At 43.7% G+C, this 23,765-nt stretch overlaps 1 protein-coding gene across 1 annotated transcript in view; it reads left to right on the top strand.

Moving 5' to 3' along the window:
- CMYA5 (cardiomyopathy associated 5) overlaps positions 1-23,482 on the top strand; it is a 48,939-nt gene extending 25,457 nt beyond the window's left edge. Inside the window, exons 6-13 of the mRNA XM_075527352.1 lie at positions 1,562-1,683; positions 6,199-6,348; positions 7,395-7,541; positions 11,326-11,470; positions 19,653-19,786; positions 20,561-20,660; positions 21,717-21,893; positions 22,850-23,482. Coding sequence (XP_075383467.1) covers positions 1,562-1,683; positions 6,199-6,348; positions 7,395-7,541; positions 11,326-11,470; positions 19,653-19,786; positions 20,561-20,660; positions 21,717-21,893; positions 22,850-23,102 — 1,228 coding nt within the window. The 3' untranslated portion in view covers positions 23,103-23,482. The remainder of the gene's footprint in view (positions 1-1,561; positions 1,684-6,198; positions 6,349-7,394; positions 7,542-11,325; positions 11,471-19,652; positions 19,787-20,560; positions 20,661-21,716; positions 21,894-22,849) is intronic.
- The last annotated feature ends 283 nt before the right edge of the window (positions 23,483-23,765 follow it).

The following is a 23,765-nucleotide window of genomic DNA, read 5'->3' as shown; positions in this document are numbered from 1 at the left end:
CCTGGTTTCTGAAAGGTTATAATGCAAAGTGTCACTCACATGGCTGGGGTTGTTAGGCTATATTTCTGAACACAATTCCAGAAAAAATGAGATTATGTAGCTTTCAAAAGCTTACCAGGAGACTATGGGCTGTTGTTTTCCCATGCCTCTTCATTGGCACTGCCTGATTCAGGATGTGTCAGAGGGCTGTTGCCTCATCACATCTGCATCCTGGCCCGCCTGCACATAGCAGTAAATACATGCAATCCCAAACAGTTCTCTGCCATGTGTGGCTTCCTCAAGGGAGTCATTTCGGTGAGACCCATCCTTTATGAGAGAAGTGTTCAATTATAAGCCCGTATTCCCCCAATAAATTTTTCAAGGTGAACTACAAATATTCAGGCAGGCTGGCTGCGGGCTTCTCCTGTGCAAGCCCCCAAACCCACTTTGCCTGCACTACCTCCACTGACTTCACCCAAAGGGCCTGGGCATTGTGTGGTGCATATCAAACGTACCCTTGTCAGTGCTGCCTCAGCCATCACAGCGATACATGTGCTGACACATGTTGATGGCCTGGGGTATAACAATGACACAAGGGTTCCAGCTCGCAGTCAAATTACAACCTGAGGAGCGTGGTCCGAAGAGAATATGCCAAACACCCCTTCGTGCTTCCCATTGATCTGCAGAATTAGGACTATACATTTCGACTGCCGTCTTCTAAGGCTAAATGTGACAGTCTGGCCACATATCTGCATGTAGTTTATCGCATAAGAATAGAGCAGGTGTAATGTGACAGAATGATTTTCCAAGGCTTTCTGTATACTTGGCCTTTATTTGTTAACTTATACACTAAACTTAAAGTTTATTCTGTTTTATGCATGGGTTTGGTTATTATTTTGATAGTACCTGACTTGCTAAAAAAGATTAAGGGCAAGTCTGTATAACAATGCATGTTTTTCTAAAGAAAGTATATTTTATATTTGTTGTGCTTTGTTAAGATTATGCATAATTAACTACTTTGGTGACTGAAAAAAAGAAGGGGAGAAAGGTAATGTTCAGGTGCCTTGAAAAAAAAAAGCTTTCATTTCCTTGGAGCTGCTTCTGCCTCAGAGTTAAAAATATGTTGGGTTTTTTCCTATAATGAACTCAGCAAATATGGGCTAATTAAGTGGAATCCATCTTCCTTCTCATGTGTTTTTTTGCTTGCCACAAGCAGCTGCTTTACATTACATCTCTGGAGTCAGCTGCTGTAGTTTAGCTCTAAGGTTCGTAACCTTTAAAGGCACTGCGTTAGTAAGTCCAAACCCCTGTGCTCTTGGGAGTCTTGCTGTGAACTTCAAATCCTCACGTTCTCACGGGTCAAGTGTATACAGACCATGTGTGGTCTCTCTGCACTCCTGATCTGAAATCACAGTATGCTCTAAATGTTCAAAATCAGGGAAACAGCCTCTCCTTGCATGTTGTCCTCAAGTTCATGGGAAATATTTAGAGAAGCGTACGTTGCATGGTCTTTTCTTCTGGCCTTTGGAAACTATGTGACGACACAAGGGATTTTTACGGCTATGTGTTTTCTTCCAAATAGGTTACTTTCTGCAATGGATACTACTCTCTCTTTAGAAAAGGTGCCCAGTGCTTTTTCACTGTTTGAGCACTATGCAGACAGTCCAGGACAAAGCAACCAGCAGTCCTTAAAACATGTGGCTGGTAAGCATCTCTGAATATCGTCCTTACAAAAGCTAACGTTTTGGCAACGCTTTGGAAATTTTATGAAGCTAAAAACAGAATCTATTTGAGAAGTATAAATTTGCAAACCATGTAATTAGCAATCAGAGTTGAATGTAAAATGAAGTCTAATTGTGCACAAGTGTTTGGTTTATAGTAGGACACTAAGATGAGCAACAGAGGGAAAAGTGCTAAAGTGGGGAATTCTTGCATCGTTTGAGATATCTGTACCTCAGACTAGGAGAAGGTCTCTATCTGTAAACCTCCCAGGGCTAAAGAAGTTGCTGTTCCCGTGCAGGCAAGGACAGAAGAGGCAATCAAAGGGTCTCCTGAACTCTATTCCTCCAAGGGGTCAGGCCCAGCATTGCTGGCATGGGGAGGAGAGGAGGGGGCTGGCTAACAGCCAAGGGCCCTGGGCTCGTGCCAAGTGAACGGAGGCACCTGAAACCCCCACGGGATGTGAAGGGAAAGTGGTTAACTGTAGCTGGAAACAGCCTCTGCTTCAGAGGGCGGCAGTGAAAGTTGCACATGATAAAGGGCCTTATTAATCTCTATCTGATATTTCATATCCTGTAAATAGCCTGCCTGTGTGGGCTTTCTGCTCTGCCTGTACATCCACCTATAGAAATTATCTGGATCTGGACAGCTGTCAGTGAAGAGTTTGTCAGCAGCAGTTTGTGGATTCATTTTCCTCAACTCCTGTGCTTCTTTCTCAAGAGTCTCACTCCTGTACTTCTTTCTCAAGAGAAGGTTTGTTTTGGGAGCTTGCATCTCTGTCATGCTTTGTGACCTCCCATTCACCGTCACACGCACCACCACCGTTGTAGTCACTCTCTGGCTTTTCAAGCTGTGCCTCTTTCTCATGTGTTCGGTCCCTGAGCACTGGACCTAGTTGGCACTGGAAATCAATTTCCCTAAGGTTCTTTGTTTCCTGGCTAGATTTTCAGGTGTCTAATGGGACACTGGAGAAGTGCTGTCCTGCACACACTCTCCAGTGTCTAATAAGAGCTGAGTGCGCTCAGCAGTGTCACTGTGGGAAGATCGTGTCTCTCCTCCACACCACTACTTTTATTAGACCTAGAGGACATGAATATCTCTGAGACCTTAACTTTCTTGTCAGATTTGCATGAATTTGCCTGTGGCATTCAAAGCTGCTCAGGTGAGCTTGGACAGGCACTTGTGCATACAGCGTTATCTCAGCCTCATTTCTTTAGGATCTTTAGATAAAAAGATCTTTTTTGTAACCCACTCTCAGCCAGAGCTAACTTAGTGGTGCAAACGTGCTATGTGTCTTGGTTTAGTTCCTAAACTCCCTCTTGCAGTCCCATGGGTGCAACCATTCTTTCCTCCTGGGCTGCCAGCTACTGGCAAGGTCATCCAGGAGGACAGACCCATTTTGTCATGCTGTATTTCCTTTTCCCACAAGTCACTCCAACATGTTTTTCCCCAGATTCTGAGATCTGCTTTTTGGTTTGATTTGCATTAGCTGCTGTGTTCGCTGAACACCAAATGGCTCCAGACCTGTTTGCTTTGACGAACTGGAAATGAATGACAGTCCACTAGCAAGCAACCTTCAAAGCTCCTCATCCTTTATACTTTCTTCTCCTTCTCTTTCTAGAATAACAGGTTTTCATTCTTCACTTCCACTACAAAGTATTTCAATTGCTATTGTGATTTTTACTTTGGTGAGCAGTAGACAAAGTTTTTTGTTTTTTTTTTTCAAGACTACACCCTTCCTGAAGGAAAATAGAGGTAAATGCCTACATGAATCTTTATTTAGAATTGAACGCCTTGAGTATATAATTTATCACATACTGGAGGCAAATCTCAGACACTCTCAGAATTTTTGTTGACTGAAGCTGTTTGATGTGAATACATGTGAATTTGCCATGTTTCTCCAAGCCATATATTTTTCCTTCAGAGAGTATAGTCTTTTACTGAACAATTTCACAGAACTTTGTTCTCACCACTTCAGAAACATCTTTCCTTCAAAACGCTCTCCATTTCCAAATTTCCCATATCCACTAATGAAAGGTCCTTTTCCACCTGATTCTTCATGTAAGCCACCCCATTAACAAATGCGTAATCATAAAAAACCCCTTGCAGCATGCCATTGAGCATACCGGAACCCAGGCTATGCCACAAGAAGAGTGGGTAAGATTTATTTCCAAAGCCTGCCGTGAGTCCTACCCTTTTATACCAGAAGGCGAGGACCTTTTTGCTGATTGTAACAATCTTCTGTTAAAGTCACAAAGGAATGTCACTGCTCTCTGTCTTCAAGTCCACAAAGCCAAGGAAATGTTATTTCTCATTACATTGGAAAGGGTTAAACATCCATAAAATATTTGGGATTATTATTTTTTCTCCTGGGGGTCATAGAGATTAGGTAGCATGAAGGAAAAGCTTCCTACACCACAGCACTTCAATGAAAACTGAACTGATGGGGAAATGTCACACTTTTCTGTTGAAAAATACGATTTAGTCAAACTTCTGGTACAAATATCTCATTTCTTTGATTAAAATTCATTTTAAAAGGGACTAGCGCTTTGATAACACATGAATGTTCTGTTTCTGAAGAGAATAGTTCAACTTCTTGCTTTGAAATGACTTCCTTTCAAAAGTTGGTTTCATATTATGCAACAGGAAATTAGAAATCAAATGTTTCTCAATCTTAAACTGAATTTTGATCTATAACTTTTCTTTCAGAAGTCTCATTCATTAAGCTATCTTCTCTTCAGATTTGGCATAATAATAAATCTTGCAGTTGTGGGGTTTCTGTGATCATAAATAGCAGTTTCTAGGCAACTTCACAGGAAAAAAAAAAAAAGCTGGTTCCCCCATTGGGTTCACTGAAAGGAAGTCTTTTCCTAAAGATGATCAATTTTTAAATTGACCAACTCTAGATGCAGTCAAAAGACAAAATGCAGATTGTTTTTAGCAATGAGAAGGATAATTTTTTTCAATGGGAAGCAGATGTAATCCTACTGTACTGGTAGCTCTCTGTATAAATCATAAGGAAACAGCCAGCATCTGCATTTGCCTTGTTCATGCCACAGGGGATCATCATCATTACTGTGAAGATAACTGAAAAAAAGCAAAAGCTTTCTGCTGAGATTCTAAGAGAATTCATGCAATATGGAAATTTACTGGGTGAAGAAATAGAACCATGTATTTTTGTTCCCTGCAATCACTTTAACAATGAACATCTTTTGGGGCTTTTTGCTTCTTTCTTTCCCCTCCCTCTCTTTTAAGCCATAATCGTAGAGGGGAACAATATCTCATCAGGGATGGATCTGTGCCGATCAGGAGGCAAAGTTTATATGAAATTTGGGCAACCTTGGAGGTCTTCAAAGCACTATTTGTGAAGGATGCTCCTGGCTGTCCCATGAGGTTCAGGTGCTTTGGTAGAGCTTGGGTTCACCTGCGCACCAAGGATCCTCTGTCCGCTGGGTCTGTGGGGAAGATGACCATGCCACGCAGGAGCACCTCTAGTGCACCTGCAGTAGGAGGCCACCTCTGGGCAGGGGTGGACCCAAGGCTGCAGGGAGCCTCCTGCTCCCCAGGCTGTTAGTGTGGGAGCTCTGAGCCTTCCTTTACCTAAAGCATGTCCCTGCTGCTGTCATTCTCAGTAGATTTGACACGCTGCATGAATCCCTTCCTGGTGTGGCGGGTCCTTTCCCCTGCCCACCTTTCTGGGATCAGCTACGTACGTCTGTCTCTGGAGGAAACCTCCTTCTTCTGCAAGCTCCCTCTCCCCACCAGTGAGCTATCCTGTGCTGTTTGCTACAAACAAGTGCTTTCAGTCTCCACTTTAATGAGCATCCTCTTCATAGGGTGTCCTTTCCTCTGGTGCCTGTGCTGCAAGGCAAGGTCAGGTAATGGAGAAGGCGGTCACCAAAAGGAGCCTGTGTTATGCTCCAGAGTCTTCTGGCCTTTCTGAGGAACTGGCCTGAAGTTATCAAGAGTCTCTTGGGATTTCATCAGCATGTGTGCCTCAAAGTGGAGCGCAGAGCTGGAGGGCTTTCCCTGTGACTGAAGGGAGCAGGTCTCCTGGGCAAAGGAGAGTGATCGCTGGCGTTGTATGACAGCTCTGCGTGTCCAGGATTGCCACAGGCCTGGGAGCCTCCCTGCTGGAGGTCAGAAATGAGCAGGCATGCCATGACTTATCTGAATGATGGTCCTGCCCCATAGGGAAGGACCCCAAGAGCTGGGCAGGGCAGTGGTCCCAGTACTAGGACTGGATCTTATTTTGTCCAGACTGTGAGAGGAATGGACAGATTCCAATGCCAAGCAAATTAATTTTTCTGTTCCTAGTTTAGGAGGACCTATTGCTCTGAAACCGCACCAGTATTATCCATATTTCATGTACTTGCTGTACTTGTTCTGTGGAAATAAGCAACCTGAGTGAAAATAAGCAACCAAGTTGCCTCATGAACCTGTAGGTAATTTGGCTGAAAATACAGGAGTGTGAATAACAACAGCAGACTTTCCTCTCAGTCCCACAGACACCAGCTGTCATACCTCAGGAACCAAATTCAGCCACGAGCACCTCCATTGCTGTTTACTGGGCTGTGAACGACGGGGACGCTATTGACTGCTTCCAGGTCTACTGTATGGAGGAGCTGCAAGCCAGCAAAGATGCGGGGGGTGCGTAAGGTCTTGCCTTCATGATGGCAGGAGTCCTTTCTGCTCTGGTCTGGGGTCAGCAGAGGGGGTCCAAACTGCAGGGGAGGGCCCAGGACACAGAAAGAAGAGGGGCTGTGAAGACATCATGCGTAGGACTAAGGATGGGTATCGGTGGAGGAGAGCATGAGGTAGATGCTGTTCCTCCTCCTCCCCTTTGTCCCCCAAAATGGAAGACAAATATCATGGTCTGTAAAGTGCAGGGCAGTTGTTTGCAGAGAAGCAGCAACATCCCCGTTGAGGTGCTCTTTTATGAAGTAGCCTGACCTTCAGAGAGGATGCGTCCATGCTGCCCCGTGGGTACTCATGGCGACTGCAGATAGAGCTCCCAAAGGGACAGGCTTCATTAGGATTTTAGGTCCCTGCATGTACTTCAGAAATGTGTCCTAATAAAAAAAAAGACAGGAAAAGATAATCAGTATTTCCACATGTAGACAAAGATTTTTTCAAACTGACATTAAAATATTTCAAATGTTAAGTATGAAATTGAGAAAAGAGGATTGAAATGCTTATTCATTAAAAAGCTCAGACTGATCATAAAGTCACTTTAAGCAACTGGGCTCTGCACAAATCCATGTGGGCATGAGTGTATATGGGGGGGTGTCTGTATGTGTGTGCATGCTAAAGGATGCTAAGGGCTTTTTATAATAGCTAATTTATAGCTCAGGGCTATAAAGTCCATTATGAGAAATTGCTACGTTATAGAGCAGTGAAACCAGGGTTGACAACTGCTGATTGTATGTCCCAAATTTGCAGCCTAGTCTTCAGTAGGACTGAGGGCCATAATCTTCCCTTGCCATCAGTGGAGTTTGAGTGCACTCAACTCAAAGGCACATCAGAAACTTTCTGTCAAAACTGAGTCAGAGTAAAATATGGAGATCTCGGCTAGTAATGCTTTTTGGGTTTTTTTAATGGACTGGTTTTTGCATGTTAGCTGGGAGGTGCGATCATAGGCCCTACCAGTGCAACATGTGAGTGTGACGTCCCGTGTGTGTATGTGTTCCTCCTAGCTTTGGTGGAAGAGTACAGAGTGACGGTGAAGGAGAGCCACTGCATTTTGGAGGACCTGGAGCCGGATCGCTGCTACAGTGTGTGGGTTATGGCTGTGAATGGCACAGGCTGTAGCTTACCCAGTGAAAAAGCTGTTTTTAAAACAGGTATGTACATATTTTGGTACTTAATTATTATTTTGGCATTTGATTATTATAAGCTTCAGGTCCTTATACCAATTCTAGTCCATAGTGTTACTGAAACAGAAGAAACTGCTTCATTTAGCCCATCTGGCAGATAGCAGGCAACTCACAGTCGTTTTCCTTTTTGCTGAGAGATAGCGGCATAATTGCTCCTGGGAGGAAACTTGAAGGCATTCAGATTTTAAGATGTTTCCAGGCTTCGTGACTGGAGCGTTGGGGCAGCACATGATGAATTTCACGTCTGCGTGCACTGCAATGCTCCAGGGCAGCTCTGGGAAAGCCACCCGGCTAGTCCCTGCTGCTGCTGCTTCTCCGGTGGAGAATGAGGCGACGGCTGCAATTTTTTGCCTCTCTGCCATCCTCCCAAATACATCTACATTGCACTGATTTAAATAATTAACTTTTTAGGGGAAGGCCTGCTTTACCGAGGTTACATGCTGTGTCTAGCTCAGTGGGACAGAAATCTCAGGTGTGGCTGAGAAGCTCTGCTGCTGTTTAAGTGTTGTAAATTAAGATGAGTAATTAGATGAGTATTGTTTATGAGCTTCATTTGACCAATTAATTTTTCTAAGCTTTAATTTCTTTAATAATTTGTATTGAAAAAACTATTGCTTCTTGAATTAGGAGCAAGGTGAAGCATCTTGTGTCTGAGGCTCTCTTGCCAGACAATGTTTTTAGTGCTGCAGGATAAAAACAATCATTCCGTTCTTGCAGTCACAAAATACAGACAAGGGTATTTAACAATTTCATAATGAAATAACTCTATACAACACCAAGTGTATTGTTGAAATCACTTGGCAGCAGCCGCACCTTCAAGCCTTTTTCTTAATTCACTAGACTTCTACTTTGTTGATAACTCTCCTTGATATTCAATTTGCTATTCATATTTTTAGCAAAGATGATTTTCCAGAGAATTCAAAGTAGAAATTCAAATTTTATGGCCTCAACAATGTAATTGTGAGCATGGTGCAGAATTCCTGCAAAGTGGTCAAATAATAATGAGTTATTACTAGCTAATAAATCATAATTTTGAAAGGGGTTCTCACCTCTCTGAAGCTGTTATTTTTAAGAACTGTCTTTGGCTTTTGGCATCAGGCTCACCATTCTTTTTCCCAAAACTGAAGCCTTCTGAAGAATTTAATTTCCTCAAGTCTTTTATGCCTTCCTTTGGCCTGTTTCTTTAAGAAAACAAATAAACTAGATCAAATAAGGGCTTATTAAATACCTTCCCTCAAACTGAGGTGAACTCTGTCTGGAGTGCACTGAGCCCCAGATGGACTTGTGGGGACACTGCTGAGCACTGACTGATGCAAAACCGCTGCATCCCCTTAATGTCAGAGGCAGAAAGATGAGCACTGGTAGTGGAAACCAGTTCTTCAGTGTGAGCCCAGCTACCTTGATATAATGCTAGAAGACTTTGGTTCTTTAAGTAGCCCAGTGAACTCAGAAGCAAGAATTTAGAGAGTTTATTTTTAGTGATTCAGATTAAAAGTTGGCACATACAAGAAAACAATTTGCTGGTATATGCAGTTACAGGAACATACACATTAATAGTGGATCAAAGCTGTGCTTCTCCAGGTGTTGGGAACCCCCACAACGTTTCCCTGTTGGGAGTGCACCCATGGAGGTGGTAGCGGGCCTGGGGAGTTGCAGGAACGCAGGCGGGTGCTGCTGCAGCATCCCCCCAAGCACCTCTCATCTCCTGCTCCTCCACCTCCCAAACTCGCAGCCTATCCTCCCCTTCCCTGGGGAACACACTGTTTCCAAGCAGTATTTTCTGTGAGGGAATGATGCTGAAGGCAGCAAATATCAATATCCCCCTCCCTACCACCACGCCGTCTGTCTCAACATGATCTCCAGATGAAGGCTCTTTGTAATCCTGAAGACATAGGATTGAATGCACCTTCTTCTGTTGTTCAAAACCTATGTGATTCTCACCCTGTATCTGGGGAATATTCTCACCCTGTATCTGAGGGACAGAGTAAGTATTTGCCCTTTTCAGCTCTTTGCCTCTTCTAAGATCACTTATATGAGTGCTGGAATATTACCAGGAAATCAGATATATATGCTAACTGCAGTTAATTTGTTAAAAAAATCTCAGAAGCACAGTAACAGTAAAATTTTCTGGTATGCTGACTCCATCTACTTTTTAGACAGATAATTTCAAATTTTAAAAAAAATGCTTGATGTCTTCTGACATACTATTTGCACATACATAAATGTGGGTTTGTGTGTCAGTTGCTGAATGCAGGTATTAGGGGATTTAGCTATTAATTTTTCATTCTTTAGAAACAGATGCATTTAAAAACAGACAATAATCAAGTATGTCAGAAGAGAATTAAGGGATTATTCCTAAGGGAGCTACACAGATTTATTACCAGATGAGAATCTATCCTACAGATTCTTTCTTCTGCTGAATACCTAGATTAGCTGTTCCTGTAGTAAAACATCAAGTACATCTTAACCTGAACTGCTAACCTCCTGATTTTCACTAAACCAGGCAATCGATATGTACTCATGGGTGTTTTTCTTTCCTTTTCTACTAATAAAAAATTATTTTTCTTACAAACCAGTATTCATCTGGAATGCTGGTTGCAGTTCTGTAAGATCATCTTGTCATAAAATTGTCTAATTTCTACTTTTGTCTTAGGCCTCCTATTTGGAACACGATCTCTTTAAAAGCAAAAGACCTTTCTTTAATTATAGAATCATCAAATCATTAAGGTTGGAAAAGACCTCTAAGATGACCTAGTCCAACCACCAACCCAACACCTCTGTGCCTACTAAACTGTGTCCCGAAGTGCCACATCCACACGTTTTTTGAGCTCCTCCAGGGATGGTGACTCCACCGCCTCTCTGGGCAGCCTGTTACAATGCTTGACCACCCTTTCAGTAAAGAGATTTTTGTAATATCCAATCTAAACCTCTCCTGATGCAAGTCGAGGCCACTTTCTCATGTCCTAAATTAATTACCTAATTAATTTAGGTAATAACCTTTCCTAATTAATAACCTTTGTTTTAAGGATTGGTATTAAGACTGTTTCTGTAAGTTTCAACAATATGTTGTAAGGTTCGTTTATGTTGCTATTCCCTGGAAAGGGAAAGAGCAAGTGAATACAACTAAACCATTTTCAGCCTACAATGTTGGATGTGCAATTTCACACAATAGCTTTTGATTACTTGCATTCAGTGCGCTATTTTACATTCAGTTTTCTGTCTTGCAGTTGGGCCTGTAGTTCTTGAACTGAAGCTCTAAAAAAGAGAAATTACAGGACCAAATTTTAGCATTGCAAAAATAAACAGGGCATAATTAAGCAGAAAGTCAGCATCTCCCTGTCAATTCTGCAGCAGCACATTTGTTTCTGATGCAGTTCATGCAGGGACTGCTGAGGACGGGATTGAGGTGATGCAGGGAGAGCTGTAGGCAGTACTGCCTTGGTGCTCTGCTCCTTGAAGATTGGCAGAAATGAGGAAAATGTGCTTAAGGAAAGGCATAAAACTCTGCACGGGCATTCCAAGAATGTACAGAAATGCACAAATATTCACAGTGACTTTCCCAGCGTGGGGTTTTTTCCCCATAACGTAGCCCTCTGCCATTGAAACACGAACAAGCAAAAGATCGTTGCTGGATCAGCAAAACTAACTATCCTGTGGGGTTTTGGGGAGGTGACCCTTTCCCTTGTAAGCATCCCCTGCCAGCTGCTGGTGCCCTCCTTGTGGTACAGCTAACGTGTCCCTGTGTCCCCAGCGCCCGCTGTCCCCACCATCAAGGCCGAGGACTGCACGGTGTGTTGGGACACGGCCACCGTCCGCTGGTGTGCCAGCTCGGCGTCGGCAGAATCCTTCACCCTGGAGTACTGTCGGCAGCACTCGCCAGAAGGAGAGGGTCTCAGGTCAGTGCCACGGTCGCAAGTGCCACTTGGTCGGATTAGGCAGCTGCTAATGAGCGTCCCCCAGACAGCGTGTCGTTATGCAAGAGATTATTCTGCCTTTAACCGCGCAAGGAAGAAATCTGCTTCTGTGTGCTGAGGAACTTACAGGACAGACACTAATCTATGAGATTAGGCTGAGGCATAAAAATACTTCCTTTTTATTCTGCTTAACTGGGCAATCCCTTTCATTTGGGGCCAAAATCCTGGAGATGTTGCACCATCTGCAATCAACCAGAAGTTGCAGGGCTGCGCTATCTGGGGGAGCAATTGCTGCCCCACAGCTGCCACGGCTCTGGGCAGGGCAGGGGAGGGCATCTGAGCCCCATGGGAAGGAATGGGATGCCCAGTTTGTTCTCTGCTTTGTGGTGAACAAGATAGGAGCCAGCTTGGGGCATAGCAAGGGTGATTTGGGTGTCCCAGTAACGTTGGTGACCCTTCTGCACTGTCTGGATGTGTGGGCAGATCCCTCCCAAAGCACATCTGAGCCCAGCGCTGCCCAGCTCTGCAGGCGTGCCACAGGGGTCAACAAGCAACCTGGAGAGCAGCTTTGAAATTGGGGGTGGTGTCTGCTTATGCCAGACCCTCTCTGGTTTCCCCTGCACTAAGTCTGTGCTGCATAGAAGAGAGGGTGGGGAGGGACGTAGGCACGACTGAGCCGTGAAATCATACACTGTGTTGAAAAGCAGAGAAAATTATGTGGTGCTCTGTATGTATGTCCTTGGGGCTTGGGGTTTTTTGTTTGTTTGTTTTTTAAAAACAATGACAACAATATTCCAGCAAAATATAGTTGCAGAGGTCTGACAAGCTTTTGGAGGTGGAGGATGGCTTGCCATATGGAACCCTGTTGAAGAGCCTCAGCCCAGCTGAGTTTGTCTGTCTTCACCTCCTAGGGGGAAGCCTCATTAGGGTCTTCATCCAGGGGCTAGTTCCATGGACTTCATAGAGATGTGGCAGAGAGGGAAGAGCCCCACCCCTTGCAGTCAAAATTAGTTAAACGGTCTAAAGGATTCACAGGTTTCTAGTAGACAAGTATGACAGTGAAATTTTGTAAGGTACGCCTTGCTCCTTACAAAAGTAGGCTAAAAATTGAAATAAAAAACTTCTGTGGGGTTAGGAGACTTTTTCTTCTACGCAGTACCAGTGTGGTGTGTTATAATGCAATCAAGGAGAGGTCTCTCTCAAACTGCTCTCCTGCCTTTCGAAGGGCAGCCATGACCTGCTCTGTTCCATACATATTTCATGAGGCCATCAGGTCCCTGTCAACCTGCCAAAGTCACTGTTGGCCACTGTTGTAGATGCTTCCAAAACCTGTGCTGTGTGTTTACCCTCGAGTTTCTTTGCTGTTAACTGGAATTGCCTGTTTTTCTCAAAACTGAACTAGAAAGTGTCCCAGTTTTTGTAATCTGTAAGTGAGGTGTTGATAACACCAAGCAGTTTGCTTGTGTGGTGATAACTGTGGCAAAAAGTTGCCAGAACTGACCCATTCCCTTTCTCAAGCGAGCTTGTGCAAAATCTAACATGTTTATAATTATACTAAGTCACATTTGACTTTTTGGCCTCCCTGTGGGCAGAAGCTGGCCTTTTACTGACAAGCGTGAAAAATTCCCACAGGAGAAAATAATGAATTTTCTCAGAATTGCTGTAGTTTAAATCTCTGTATTTGTAGAAGGGCTCTGACCTCTTTTTACAGTGTCAAAAACCATGTTTTACCACTTATTTTCCCTCAAAACAATGCCCCACTTTCCTTTTCCAAAAGCAGCCCCTCGAGATTAACCTCAAAAGCTTCTATAATGGCGATGATGTTTCAGTGATGGAGAAATTTTTTTTTAAGATTTCTATTACGTTTTTTGCATAAAGCCAAGGAAAAAAGAGCCAACTGGTAGATGGAGCGTACTGCCTGTATTGCTCCCATCCAAGGCACCCAAAGTGCTAGTTAGGGCTAAAACTCAATTCCTTATGTAGCTGATATAGTGAGAAGTTGCCTCCTGGAAGTACCTTAGGGAGCTCAGAGTTCCTATGTCAGGTACCTATACCAGATGGAAGAAAACTGTGTCTTTATGCACACCTAGGAGCATTTGGGCCTGGAAATGCTGTAGTTTCTTCTGGTTGCTTTCCTTGAAAGCTTGGAGTTTGTCCTTCACAGGTTTCCTGAGCAACACTCATCTTGGGGACCAGCCAAACGTGGAGCCCTTTGACGGACAGCCTGTGCCTCTCATGCTTGCAGCAGCCCTGTAGTTGACTGATTTCCCAGTCCCTGAGTGGGAATTCAAACACATTTCTCAGCAACCCTGAGAAGTTCATAAAACTGCTGCTGGGGGCACAGCAGGAAAGCAGAAGTTGGGGAAGGACATCCAAGGGAAGTGCTGGAGAAAGCAGCATGGTCCCATCCCACAAGGCTGCTTTTGCACATGTCATCCTGGGAGCTCATCCAAGGCAAGGGACACTGCCAAGGGAGCAGGCAGGGAGAAATGCCCCCATCGAACAGCTGGAGACATGTGTGGAGCCCCTGGTCTGGGCTGGCCCCCTGTAGCATGTCACAGAATCACAGGATGGTTGAGGTTGGAAGGCTCCTTTGGAAGTCACCTGGCCTAACAACCCTCTTCAAGCAGGGCCACCTAGAGCCAGTTGCCCAGGCAGCTTTTGAATATCTCCAAGAAGGTCCTTGGAGCAGTCCTGGAGCAGTCCCAGCTCCCCAGGGAGAGAATTTGCAGAACATCTGGAAATAAATCCTCATAAAAAGTTTCCTTCTAAATACCATTAAAAAAAAAAGTCTATTTTTCCCCCTTTGGGTTCGCTCTCCTTGCCAGCTTGCCACCTGAGGGACACGGTTTTGTATAGAACCATCTTAAATCTTCTGCAACAATGAGTCCCTGGCCTGCTGCTGTGGTTTTAAAGCTCCTTCCTGGTTGGTTGTCTTTCCAGAATCTTTATGAGGCTTTGAAATGTTTCTTTCAGTTTCCAGAGCTCTGCTATTTTCTCACCGTTCAGCCTCTTTGTGCTAAGAAGTCAATGGAGCTGTGGGTGGAAGATGGAAAACTGCAAGAAATGTAGTCCAGGGATTAGGTGTGGGGGCTGTTCAGATGGAAACCATGCATCACATCATGAGAAATCTGTAAGACTCAGAGAGGCAGAAATTACTACAGTATGCAGTGAGTTTGTAAAAGTGGAAGTGACTGTCATCCATTCTGCCAATGCAAGACCAGCACTGCTAGCAACTGAAATTTTCTGTCTACCAATAGAGCAGGTCTAAAGCTGGAAAAAGGAGAGCAAGCCTCCCTCCTGTTGCATGGCCCACGTGACTGTCCTGCTGTGGTGGTTTAAGACCAGCTGGCAACTAAGCCCCACACAGCCACTCGCTCACTGCCCCACAGTAGGATGGGGAAGAGAATCAGAAGGATAAAAGTGAGAACTCCTGGGCTGAGATAAAGACAGTTTAACAGGGAAGGCAAAAGCCACGCACACAAGCAAAGCAAAGCAAGGAATTCATTCACTCCTTCCCATGGGCAGGCAGGTGTTCAGCCATCTCCAGGAAAGCAGGGCTCCATCACACGTAATGGTTACTTGGGAAGACAAATACCATCACTCCAAACATTCCCCCTTCCTTCTTCTTCCCCAGCTTTACATGCTGAGCATGATGCCATATGGTATGGAATAGCCCTTCGGCCAGCTGGGGTCAGCTGTCCTGGCTGTGCCCCCTCCCAGCTTCTTGTGCACCTGGCAGAGCATGGGAAGCTGAAAAGGTCTTGACTAGTGCAAACATTACTTAGCAACAACTAAAACATCAGTGTGTTATCAACACTGTTTTCAGCACAAATCCAAAACATAGCCCCATACTAGCTACTGTAAAGAAAATTAACTCTATCCCAGCCAAAGCCAGCACAGCTGCCAGCTCAGGAAACAAAGTGTGGAAAATAGGGAATCTTCCTCCACTCTGGCTGTGCTGGGCTTGCCATCTGAGATAGCAGCAAGGACCATTGCAGGTTGTGCTTTGGTGTTCTAACCCCAAGACAGCCAGAGCTGGGACAGAGGAAAGGAAAGGAAGCATGCAGCACAGCTGGGAGCAAACTCAGAGCTATTTGTTCTTTATTTTACCTTCAAGAGCTTTTTTCTGCCCATGGTACAACCCTTTTGTGTGCTTCTACACGTATCTTCAGAATCTCACATGCTTTCAGCTCTAACTCCACATAGGTGGTACCAGCACAGGCCTGGAGATGCTGTTTCAGTGGGATCTTGGGGGTGGAGATGACAATTACAGCACAGAGGGTGTTCTGAATCACTGCGAGGCGTACCATTTGCTGGGTTCATGCAATATTAAAAAATATCCTCTAGACGTTGTTTCCTTGAAATAAATGAGGATGCAGATGAGAGAAACATGCATCAAAACACAGCATCAGGTTTCCCTGGAAAATCACAACTTTAACAGACAACTGCTACAATAATATTCCTTGGCAATTTAAAAGTGGAAACATGGAACTCCTTTCTGTTCTGCTTTGAATAGCACATACCTGAAATTTGGAGACTCGATTTTGAGACTTAAAGATTCCTCTTATAAAGAGAGGGATTAAGAGGAGATACTTAGAATATTTAACTTCAAATATGTCTTGAATTGCTATGCACTGAATTTTGTATCATGATACCAAGACATTGTGGGGATAGTGCAAATATGATAACATTTAGGCTAAAGGCTAGGATGCCTCATGCTTTGATAATAACATTATTACATTTCCAATCATCTATAAAGTGGGCTAGGTGTATTTAAAGTGGAAAATAGCTGACATAAAAATGTTGTAGGTGGATTTCTCTTTCTTTCATGACCAAAATTACATGCTTCAAAACTTTAGGTGAGCTTGAGGAAGATCTAGCTGCAATGGTTGTTACAAGAACTTGGAAGTGAAACAGGCTTTCCCCAACATAGTAAGGATGCATTTTTCCTTCCCTTCTCCTATGCATAACCTGTATGCTGTAAGCTAAGCAGTAATCATACCTTCTCCTCATCCTTGCTTTTTTGTCAGTGATTGTAGGGTCAACCTGAAGCATGACAAACTACAGTGATTGCTGAGGACCCCTCAGTATTCACTTTTCCCCTTCACCCTGTCCTCTAAACAGAAAGAGAGGCAATAGCAAGATCTGTTTCTTCTTTGCATGCAGCCTGTTGTGAGCTTGGAGCTAGTTCAGAGTGTTGCAAATGAAATTCCTTCTTGTTGCATATTCTGTTCCATTAGTTGGCAGCAGCAGGACTGTTTTTTAAGCCTTAATCATAGCTAAAATTGATGGGCTCTTATTCTTAGGCAGCTTAAAGCTGGCTAAAATAGATTACCAAGCAGAGAATGCTATTCGAAAATCTGATCACTGTTTTACTGACCAGATCTGCTTAAAGTCCAGACTTTTCTGTCTCACTATTACAACTGAAAAGGAGGCATGCTATTGCTCTCAGATTTAAACATGCAACCAAATTCTGACTCAGAGAACTTCACATTTGAAAGAGATCCAAGTCTGAACTTTGATGGCTGACCCTATTCTGCAGTTGGCTGGACCCAAACTCTTTTCTGATTACCCACACTCTAGGATCCAGGCTCCAGAATATGAATACCCTAGGTCTACTCATTACACCAGAATGTACCTGTCTACTTGGATTTAGAAACAATTTTGTGTTTTATTAAGTAGCCATCCGTTAAATAGCACATAGTGAAAAGGAAGATCTCCTAATTTCTTTGGAAGGACGCTGACTTACATGGCATTTTCCAGAAGACAGAAGAAAGAGCCATATAGAGGGCATCACTGTGCCTAAGACACGTTGATCTACATGTTGCCACAAACAGCTTCTGACGAATAGCTTAGCATATCCTCCCTTCATCTCACTTGTAACTGTTGCCTCAAAACTTCTTTCTAGTGATCTGTGCTTCAGATTCACACCAAAAATGTCAGGATGGTGCTTTTAAGGAACAGATTGGGTGAGACTTGTCTAGGAAGCATGGACAAATTTCTTCGTAGCTTAGGTGCCCACTTCTTTTCCCATGCCTCTGCTTCCATCCTCGTTTTCCTTTCTCTCACTTCTTTTATATTTGCGTCCTTGCTCAGTTTCCATCTTGTATTTTTCTTTGACTCATCTTTCCTTTTTGTCTTGTCCATTATACTCAAATGAGCCTTTTTCCTCTTCCAAGTCTAATGATCTCAGGTTCTCATCAGGCAACTCATCAGGTTGCACCTCTTCCCTGAACCTTTCAGTAAGAACTGACCAGCCTGCCGAACTCCCGGTGCCTTGCTGAAGTGCTCTCATGGTCGGGGCTTTGGTTAGTCACAAGGGTGAAGCAAACCGTGCAATTGCTACCATATTTGGGCAGCCTATTTCTGTTTACTGCATTGGTTCTGGCATTAATATATCACATTCCCCAAAGGTGGCATGGCCCCACACTGGTCATGCAAGAGGACCAAACTCTGAAATTCTTTCGAATTGAAAAAAAAAAAATCACAGGAGCACCCAGTGCTTTTTCTCAATGCTTTCAATCACTTTCAATGACAGCCGTCAGTTTGTAAAATACCTGTTACAAACTAATAAGGATGATGCACCAGTCTTTCCCTAGGATGCCATCCTCCTAGACACAGAGCTCTATGTGGTGTTTGCAGGAATTTGGTGTGTGCAGGGCTGTGGGATTTTACCTTTATGTGATAAATGCAGCAGACACAGCTGTGTGAAAAATCCTGATGCATGAGCACTGAGTATTCTTCAGATTATACTGCTCTCTGGTGGGACATATGTGGAAAAACAGCCACTACAAATGAATAGCAATGATCTGATCTGACTGCTGACTTGCCTGCCTTACTTCCTCTGGGGTCACAGTAATTAGTGTTGGAAAAGGTAATTCGTTTAATCTAGCTCCCCATAGAGACATTACCTGGAGGAGGGAGACCATCCTGGGCTCCAGTCTCAAACTTGAGGTGGAAGGGAAAGTGCCTTGCACGCTCTCCAAAGGCATGTCTCCTGTTTGTGAATTTGCTGGAGAGCAGAGCAAGACTCCTGCGTTTGGCCCTTCCTTACACTACCCATCTTTCAGCGTAGAGGACAGGGGTGTTATCTCAAAAGACCTGCATTACACCTGAAAATTTAAATAGTTACCTTGAAGATTCCTATAAGCATTTCTGGGAGGAAATTATCTAATTTATACAGATAAACAGTCTTTACCTGCAGGCGTACAATGCAGTGGGTATATACTATCTGGCTTTGCCGTTATAATACGAGGCAAAAATGAGGAAAATAAGGATTCAGTGTATGAGAATTTGTTAAGCCAATCTTTCATACTCCTGACAGTATAGAAAATAAAATTGGCATATTTCTAGCCATCCAAAGTACTTTCACTGGCACTTCAAAGCGCCTGTGAAGCAGATTGAGTGGGTGCTGACTCTCGCTTTCCTGCAGTGTGGCAAGACATCAGCAGTGGAGGATGTGAGGGCTGGAGCTTTTGAGGCACCACAAAGGGGAGACTTAGTCAAAGCAGGGCACTGTGCAAAGGCAGTTCCCCTGCTGCTGCCTCTTGCAAAACCAGCCTGTTAGAGTGCACAGCACCGTGAGGGAGACAGAGCCAAGACTTTGTTGATGAACAAGTTGTGAGCAAGGAGTTCACGATAAGAAGTGCACGGTTTCTGTGCGGTCTCAGATAAGGGTATCCTCTCTTTTGGATCAGTACTAACACAACAAGAGCATTCACTGTCATGCAACTGAATTAATTACAAGGGTTTTTTTCTTCAGAAGCTTGTTCATTTTGTAATGCAGCCTTTTTACAGGAGGCAGATGAGAATTTGATTCTGTGCTGCTTGCATTTTATGTGATGACTTATGCTGCAAAATGAACTTGAAGTGAGCATTACACCAAATGACTGCACTGAGTGAGAAGGTGGTACAGGAACAAAGGCCTGAAATTTTGTCAGATGAAGTAAGAAGGATACCTCAAGTAAGATGCCAAAGCTCCTACAAAACCCAGTTGTTTGTGAAAACAGTGTTTGCCTTCCAATTTGGAGTTTCCCTGTGGTGCCTGCTGTTTCAGTAGTCAACAATACTCTTAGGTGGCTTAGCTGTTTGCATAAATTATTCTGTCGTGGTTTGGATATCTGAATACATTTTCATGTATGAAAATCTTCAAAATTTGCAGATCTTTTGCTGGTATGAAGAGACCTGAACTGAAAGTATCCCTGGAGCCCAATGTGAACTATTTCTTCTACTTGAGGGCTGTCAACGCATTTGGGACAAGTGAACAAAGTGAAGCAGCTCTCATCTCAACTAAAGGTAGATGACCATTTTCTGATGTCAAAACAACAGGAAGGAGGGGCAAAGCAGCCAAAGATGGCATTTTCCTCCAATAATCATAACTGAACTTTCCAATACGGGAGTAAGCAAGTTATTGAGATGAAAGGGATTGTATTTTATCTGCTTAAAATTAGCACAATCAGGGACTTGAAGTTGTAGATTTATGTCAGTTTAAAACTGATGTGACCTCAGAAGCAAAAACATTTAATTCTGTCAGGGATATGAAATGATTAAATATTCTTCAGGGACCTCAGTTTGCTTGAGTTTGGCAGAGAACATTCTGATAAAAGATGCCATGATCTTTAAAAAAACCCCGCAATTAAAACCTTATGGAATTTGCGTTTCAGGGATGAGGAAGTGTGCAGAGCCACTTTAAAATGTAATGGATGATTTAAACTTTAAGGTTTCCAGATAAATATTCTTAAAGCATGTATGGTTCTTCCAAACCAGCCTCAAAATTCAAATCTGCTATTTTGAAAAAGCAATTGATTGAAACTTTTTCAACCTTCTTGAATACTGAAGACTACTTTATCACCTAGCTACATTTCTGAATAATAGACTGCTGTCCCAATTGGGCACAGCTTCGGAGAGTCCTTGCATATGCGCCCAATGTTCTGCCGCTCCTACCTGCCAGCAGACACAACTCTGTCCAGCTAAGATGGCAGTAATTTTTGCTTAACATTTTATGATTCATCTCATGTTAACGTTGCCAGCCTCTGAGAACTGGTGTTTCTTTGTTGTGAATTGTATCAGGAACTCGATTTCGCCTGCTGAGCGACACAGCCCATCCTGCTTTGCAAATCTCCTCCAATGCAACAGTGATCCGCCTTCCTGAGAAAGCCAAGTTCACTGGGTGAGTAGCAGCGCGATGAGCATGACCACCCTGCGGGGTTCAGGATGGGTCCCTCAGTCTGTTTTGCCTGTGGGTACCTTTCAGAGGGCACTAACTAATTTTGTAGAAGAACCGAATCATTTCAGTCACGTAGCCCCTGGACATTGTGTGATTGACACACACACACACCCCCCCCCGCTTTCAAGCACTACAATATCACAATAAAGCCAGTAGCAGCATTGATGTAGGTGCTGGGAAGAGTTCAGTGTCGCACTGAGGAACCACCAGAAAGTCAAAGGCAGCGGTGCCTGGGTTTGCCTCAGTCCATAGTCGCTGCTTAATCCTTCAGAGCACTTCAGTCTCAAAGCAACTTGTTGCTTCCCTGAGAAGGCCAGATTTGTGAGCTTACTTTTGAAAATATTGTGGGTGGAAGTAATCGATCCTTTTACTTTGCTCCTCTACTGAGGGCATTATTGGTAACATTTTTCCAAAGCACCTGTGGCTTTGGAGGGCTAGGAAGTGCTCCTGGGATATGTTAGAACAGTTGTACCAGGCTAGCTCCATCCATTGCAGACATGATTTTTTCTGACATACTGATATTGGTCTTAGCACAAGCACAGGTCCACTTGTATAAGTTGTGCCATACTGATACAACTTCCTAAAAAGTAATGAGGTATTACTGGTTTAAGTACTTTTTTTTACTATTACAGCTGAATGCACACAAGATGTTTCTCCCTGTATCTACTTAAAACAGCCATGCTTTCTAGTTTGAAAAAGCCTGCTAAATTTGAGGTCTCTTTGCCTCCAAAGTCACCTTTCCCACCTTTTGTTAGGTTCATATAATTTTGGGTGAAGTTGCATAGTTTTCAGTCCTCAAGGTGAGTCCATCTCAGTGCAAAGAGATGAAATGACTCTCAGTGACAACATTCAAATTTTTAATAAAACCCTGCAGTTAGAAGAACAGAGTGCAATCCATTAGTAATTTTAGATGCAGCTGCATGGCATGACAATAAGAAATATCACAATATGCTTGTCTACCACCACACTCACTTCACTGTACACCTCTTCCACAAACAGGTTTCCTTCAGTCCTGGGTGAACTGCTGCCTGCTCGGGGATGTCATTACTGGGAAACCGTTGTCTCTGCCTGCAGAAGCTACAGGATTGGGATTTGCTACGAGGCAACATCACAGAGCAACATCCTGGGGCTGAGTGATACCTCCTGGTGCATGCGGTGCTGTCCTACACAAACCAGGTAAAGCTGAGTCAGTCTAGCTGCTTGGGAAGTTACTTGTCCTTCATGTAAATAAAACTGGCCAGCTTCAAGAATCATGAGAGCAGAAAGGATCTGTCTGCTTTCTTTGTGCAAATTTGAGTAATAAGAAAAGGACAACAACAAAGAAACTTTAGACCTCCTCTTAATTAAAAAAATCTTATAAAGCACCTTAAAAAATAAAATTAATCTCAAACAGACCAATTTACTGCCCTTCAGCCAGCCAGTGAATAAAACTTAAAAAAATCATTTGCCGCTGCTTTGTCATTCCAGGCTCATATCCCAAACTGCCTCACAAAATCCCAGCAAGTGTATTAATTTCCATAAATGCAGTCCTTTTAGAATCCATATCCATCTGAAGGAGATGTCAAGCCTCCATAGGGAATGCCTTCTCCTGCCTTGTCCTCCACAGCGACAGGCACCCACCTGCCACTGTGGCAGGACTGCTGGGCACTGAGGCGGTCTTCAGCAGGCCAGTGCCAGGCTGCTTGGAGGTTTGTAAGGCGTAAGCCTGTTAATGGTGTAAAGGTGCTCTTGATCTAAACAAGTGCGCTTTTTCAGTGTGAAATCATATAGATGCATGGACATAACTACCTAAATGAAACATCTGAAATGCAAAGAGTTTTGCCAAAGCAGATCTCATGCTTAAATCCCCACAAAGACATGTAATAAGAAAGATATAGATGAATATGATTACAGGAAGTCTGCTGTTATCCTGAGCGTCCACAGATGCCAAGTGAAAGGGCTCATCAGCATGTCAGGCAGGGCTTTGAAGCAATGCCACATTCGCTTTGCTTTCGGACTGAGCAAAATGGTGTTGCCAAGTGATAGGCTGCTGTACGCGGACACCTGTTAATAGGTGGGAATTAAACGGTAGGTTATTTCTGGTAAATCGCCATGAGGAGGCTCACTGTGTTCTGGTTTCCCTTTTCCTGTAGCTTGCTTTACAGATTTCTTCACACCAGTGTGATGAGCAATGTCCGTGTGACAGAACATCCAGCCAGGATCGGCATCCTGTTGGATTACAGTGGTGGCAGACTGTTGTTCTTCAACGCAGAGAGAGGACTGGTGCTGTTCGCCATCAGGCACAAATTCACTGATGCTGCTCACCCGGCCTTTGCCCTGGAGAAGGCTGGAGCACTTACCCTGTGCACGGGCATGGAGCTGCCGGAGTTTGTGAAGCACAGCTAATCCCCTGCTTCACACTCTCAGGAAAACTGACAGTGACAGCGTCAGGGGACAGGGAGGGGAAGGGGGGTGTCAGGGAGGGATGTCTCGTCATCACCGATGAATGCCACACACACAGCTCTCCCCCACATCATCAGTAATTGTAGTTAGAGCTCAGCCACATAATCACCCAGAGCCTGGAGAGAAAATCAACTCCATCAGATAGAGCGTGCACCTAGTGATATACACAGCAGTACTTTTGAGGGGAAAAAAAAGTTTTGTTAGATATGAACATTAAGGGAGGGGGAGAAAGTACTTTCCCTGTGAAAATAATGACAGTACTAGCTGTCTTTTTAAAGTTGATGATGAGCCTGTGTATAAAATAAATACATCTCTCACTGCAATACATGAAAGCCATCATTTCATCATTTGCCAGGACAGTCGGACAAAAATTTCAACAACTGAACCATTCTGCAGGTTAATAGATCTTGTATTACTGTTTGCCAACTCTTCTCTTTAAATGCACAAATTAAGAAAACTTGGAAACTTAGAGATCTGCACATTTCCAAAATGAGTGAGTCCCAGACTAGTCTTCGTATCAGTCATGTAAAGTTTGAATATGCCACACCTACCTACCCCGCTCACAGCAGACTAACAGACAGCTACCTGACTGTGTCAGTAAATATC

The sequence above is a fragment of the Mycteria americana genome, chromosome Z, assembly GCF_035582795.1.
Source record: "Mycteria americana isolate JAX WOST 10 ecotype Jacksonville Zoo and Gardens chromosome Z, USCA_MyAme_1.0, whole genome shotgun sequence".
Classification (NCBI taxonomy): Eukaryota; Metazoa; Chordata; class Aves; order Ciconiiformes; family Ciconiidae; genus Mycteria; species Mycteria americana.
The sequence above is the reverse complement of the archived record's forward strand: the minus strand, read 5'-3'. Positions and strand labels throughout refer to the sequence as shown.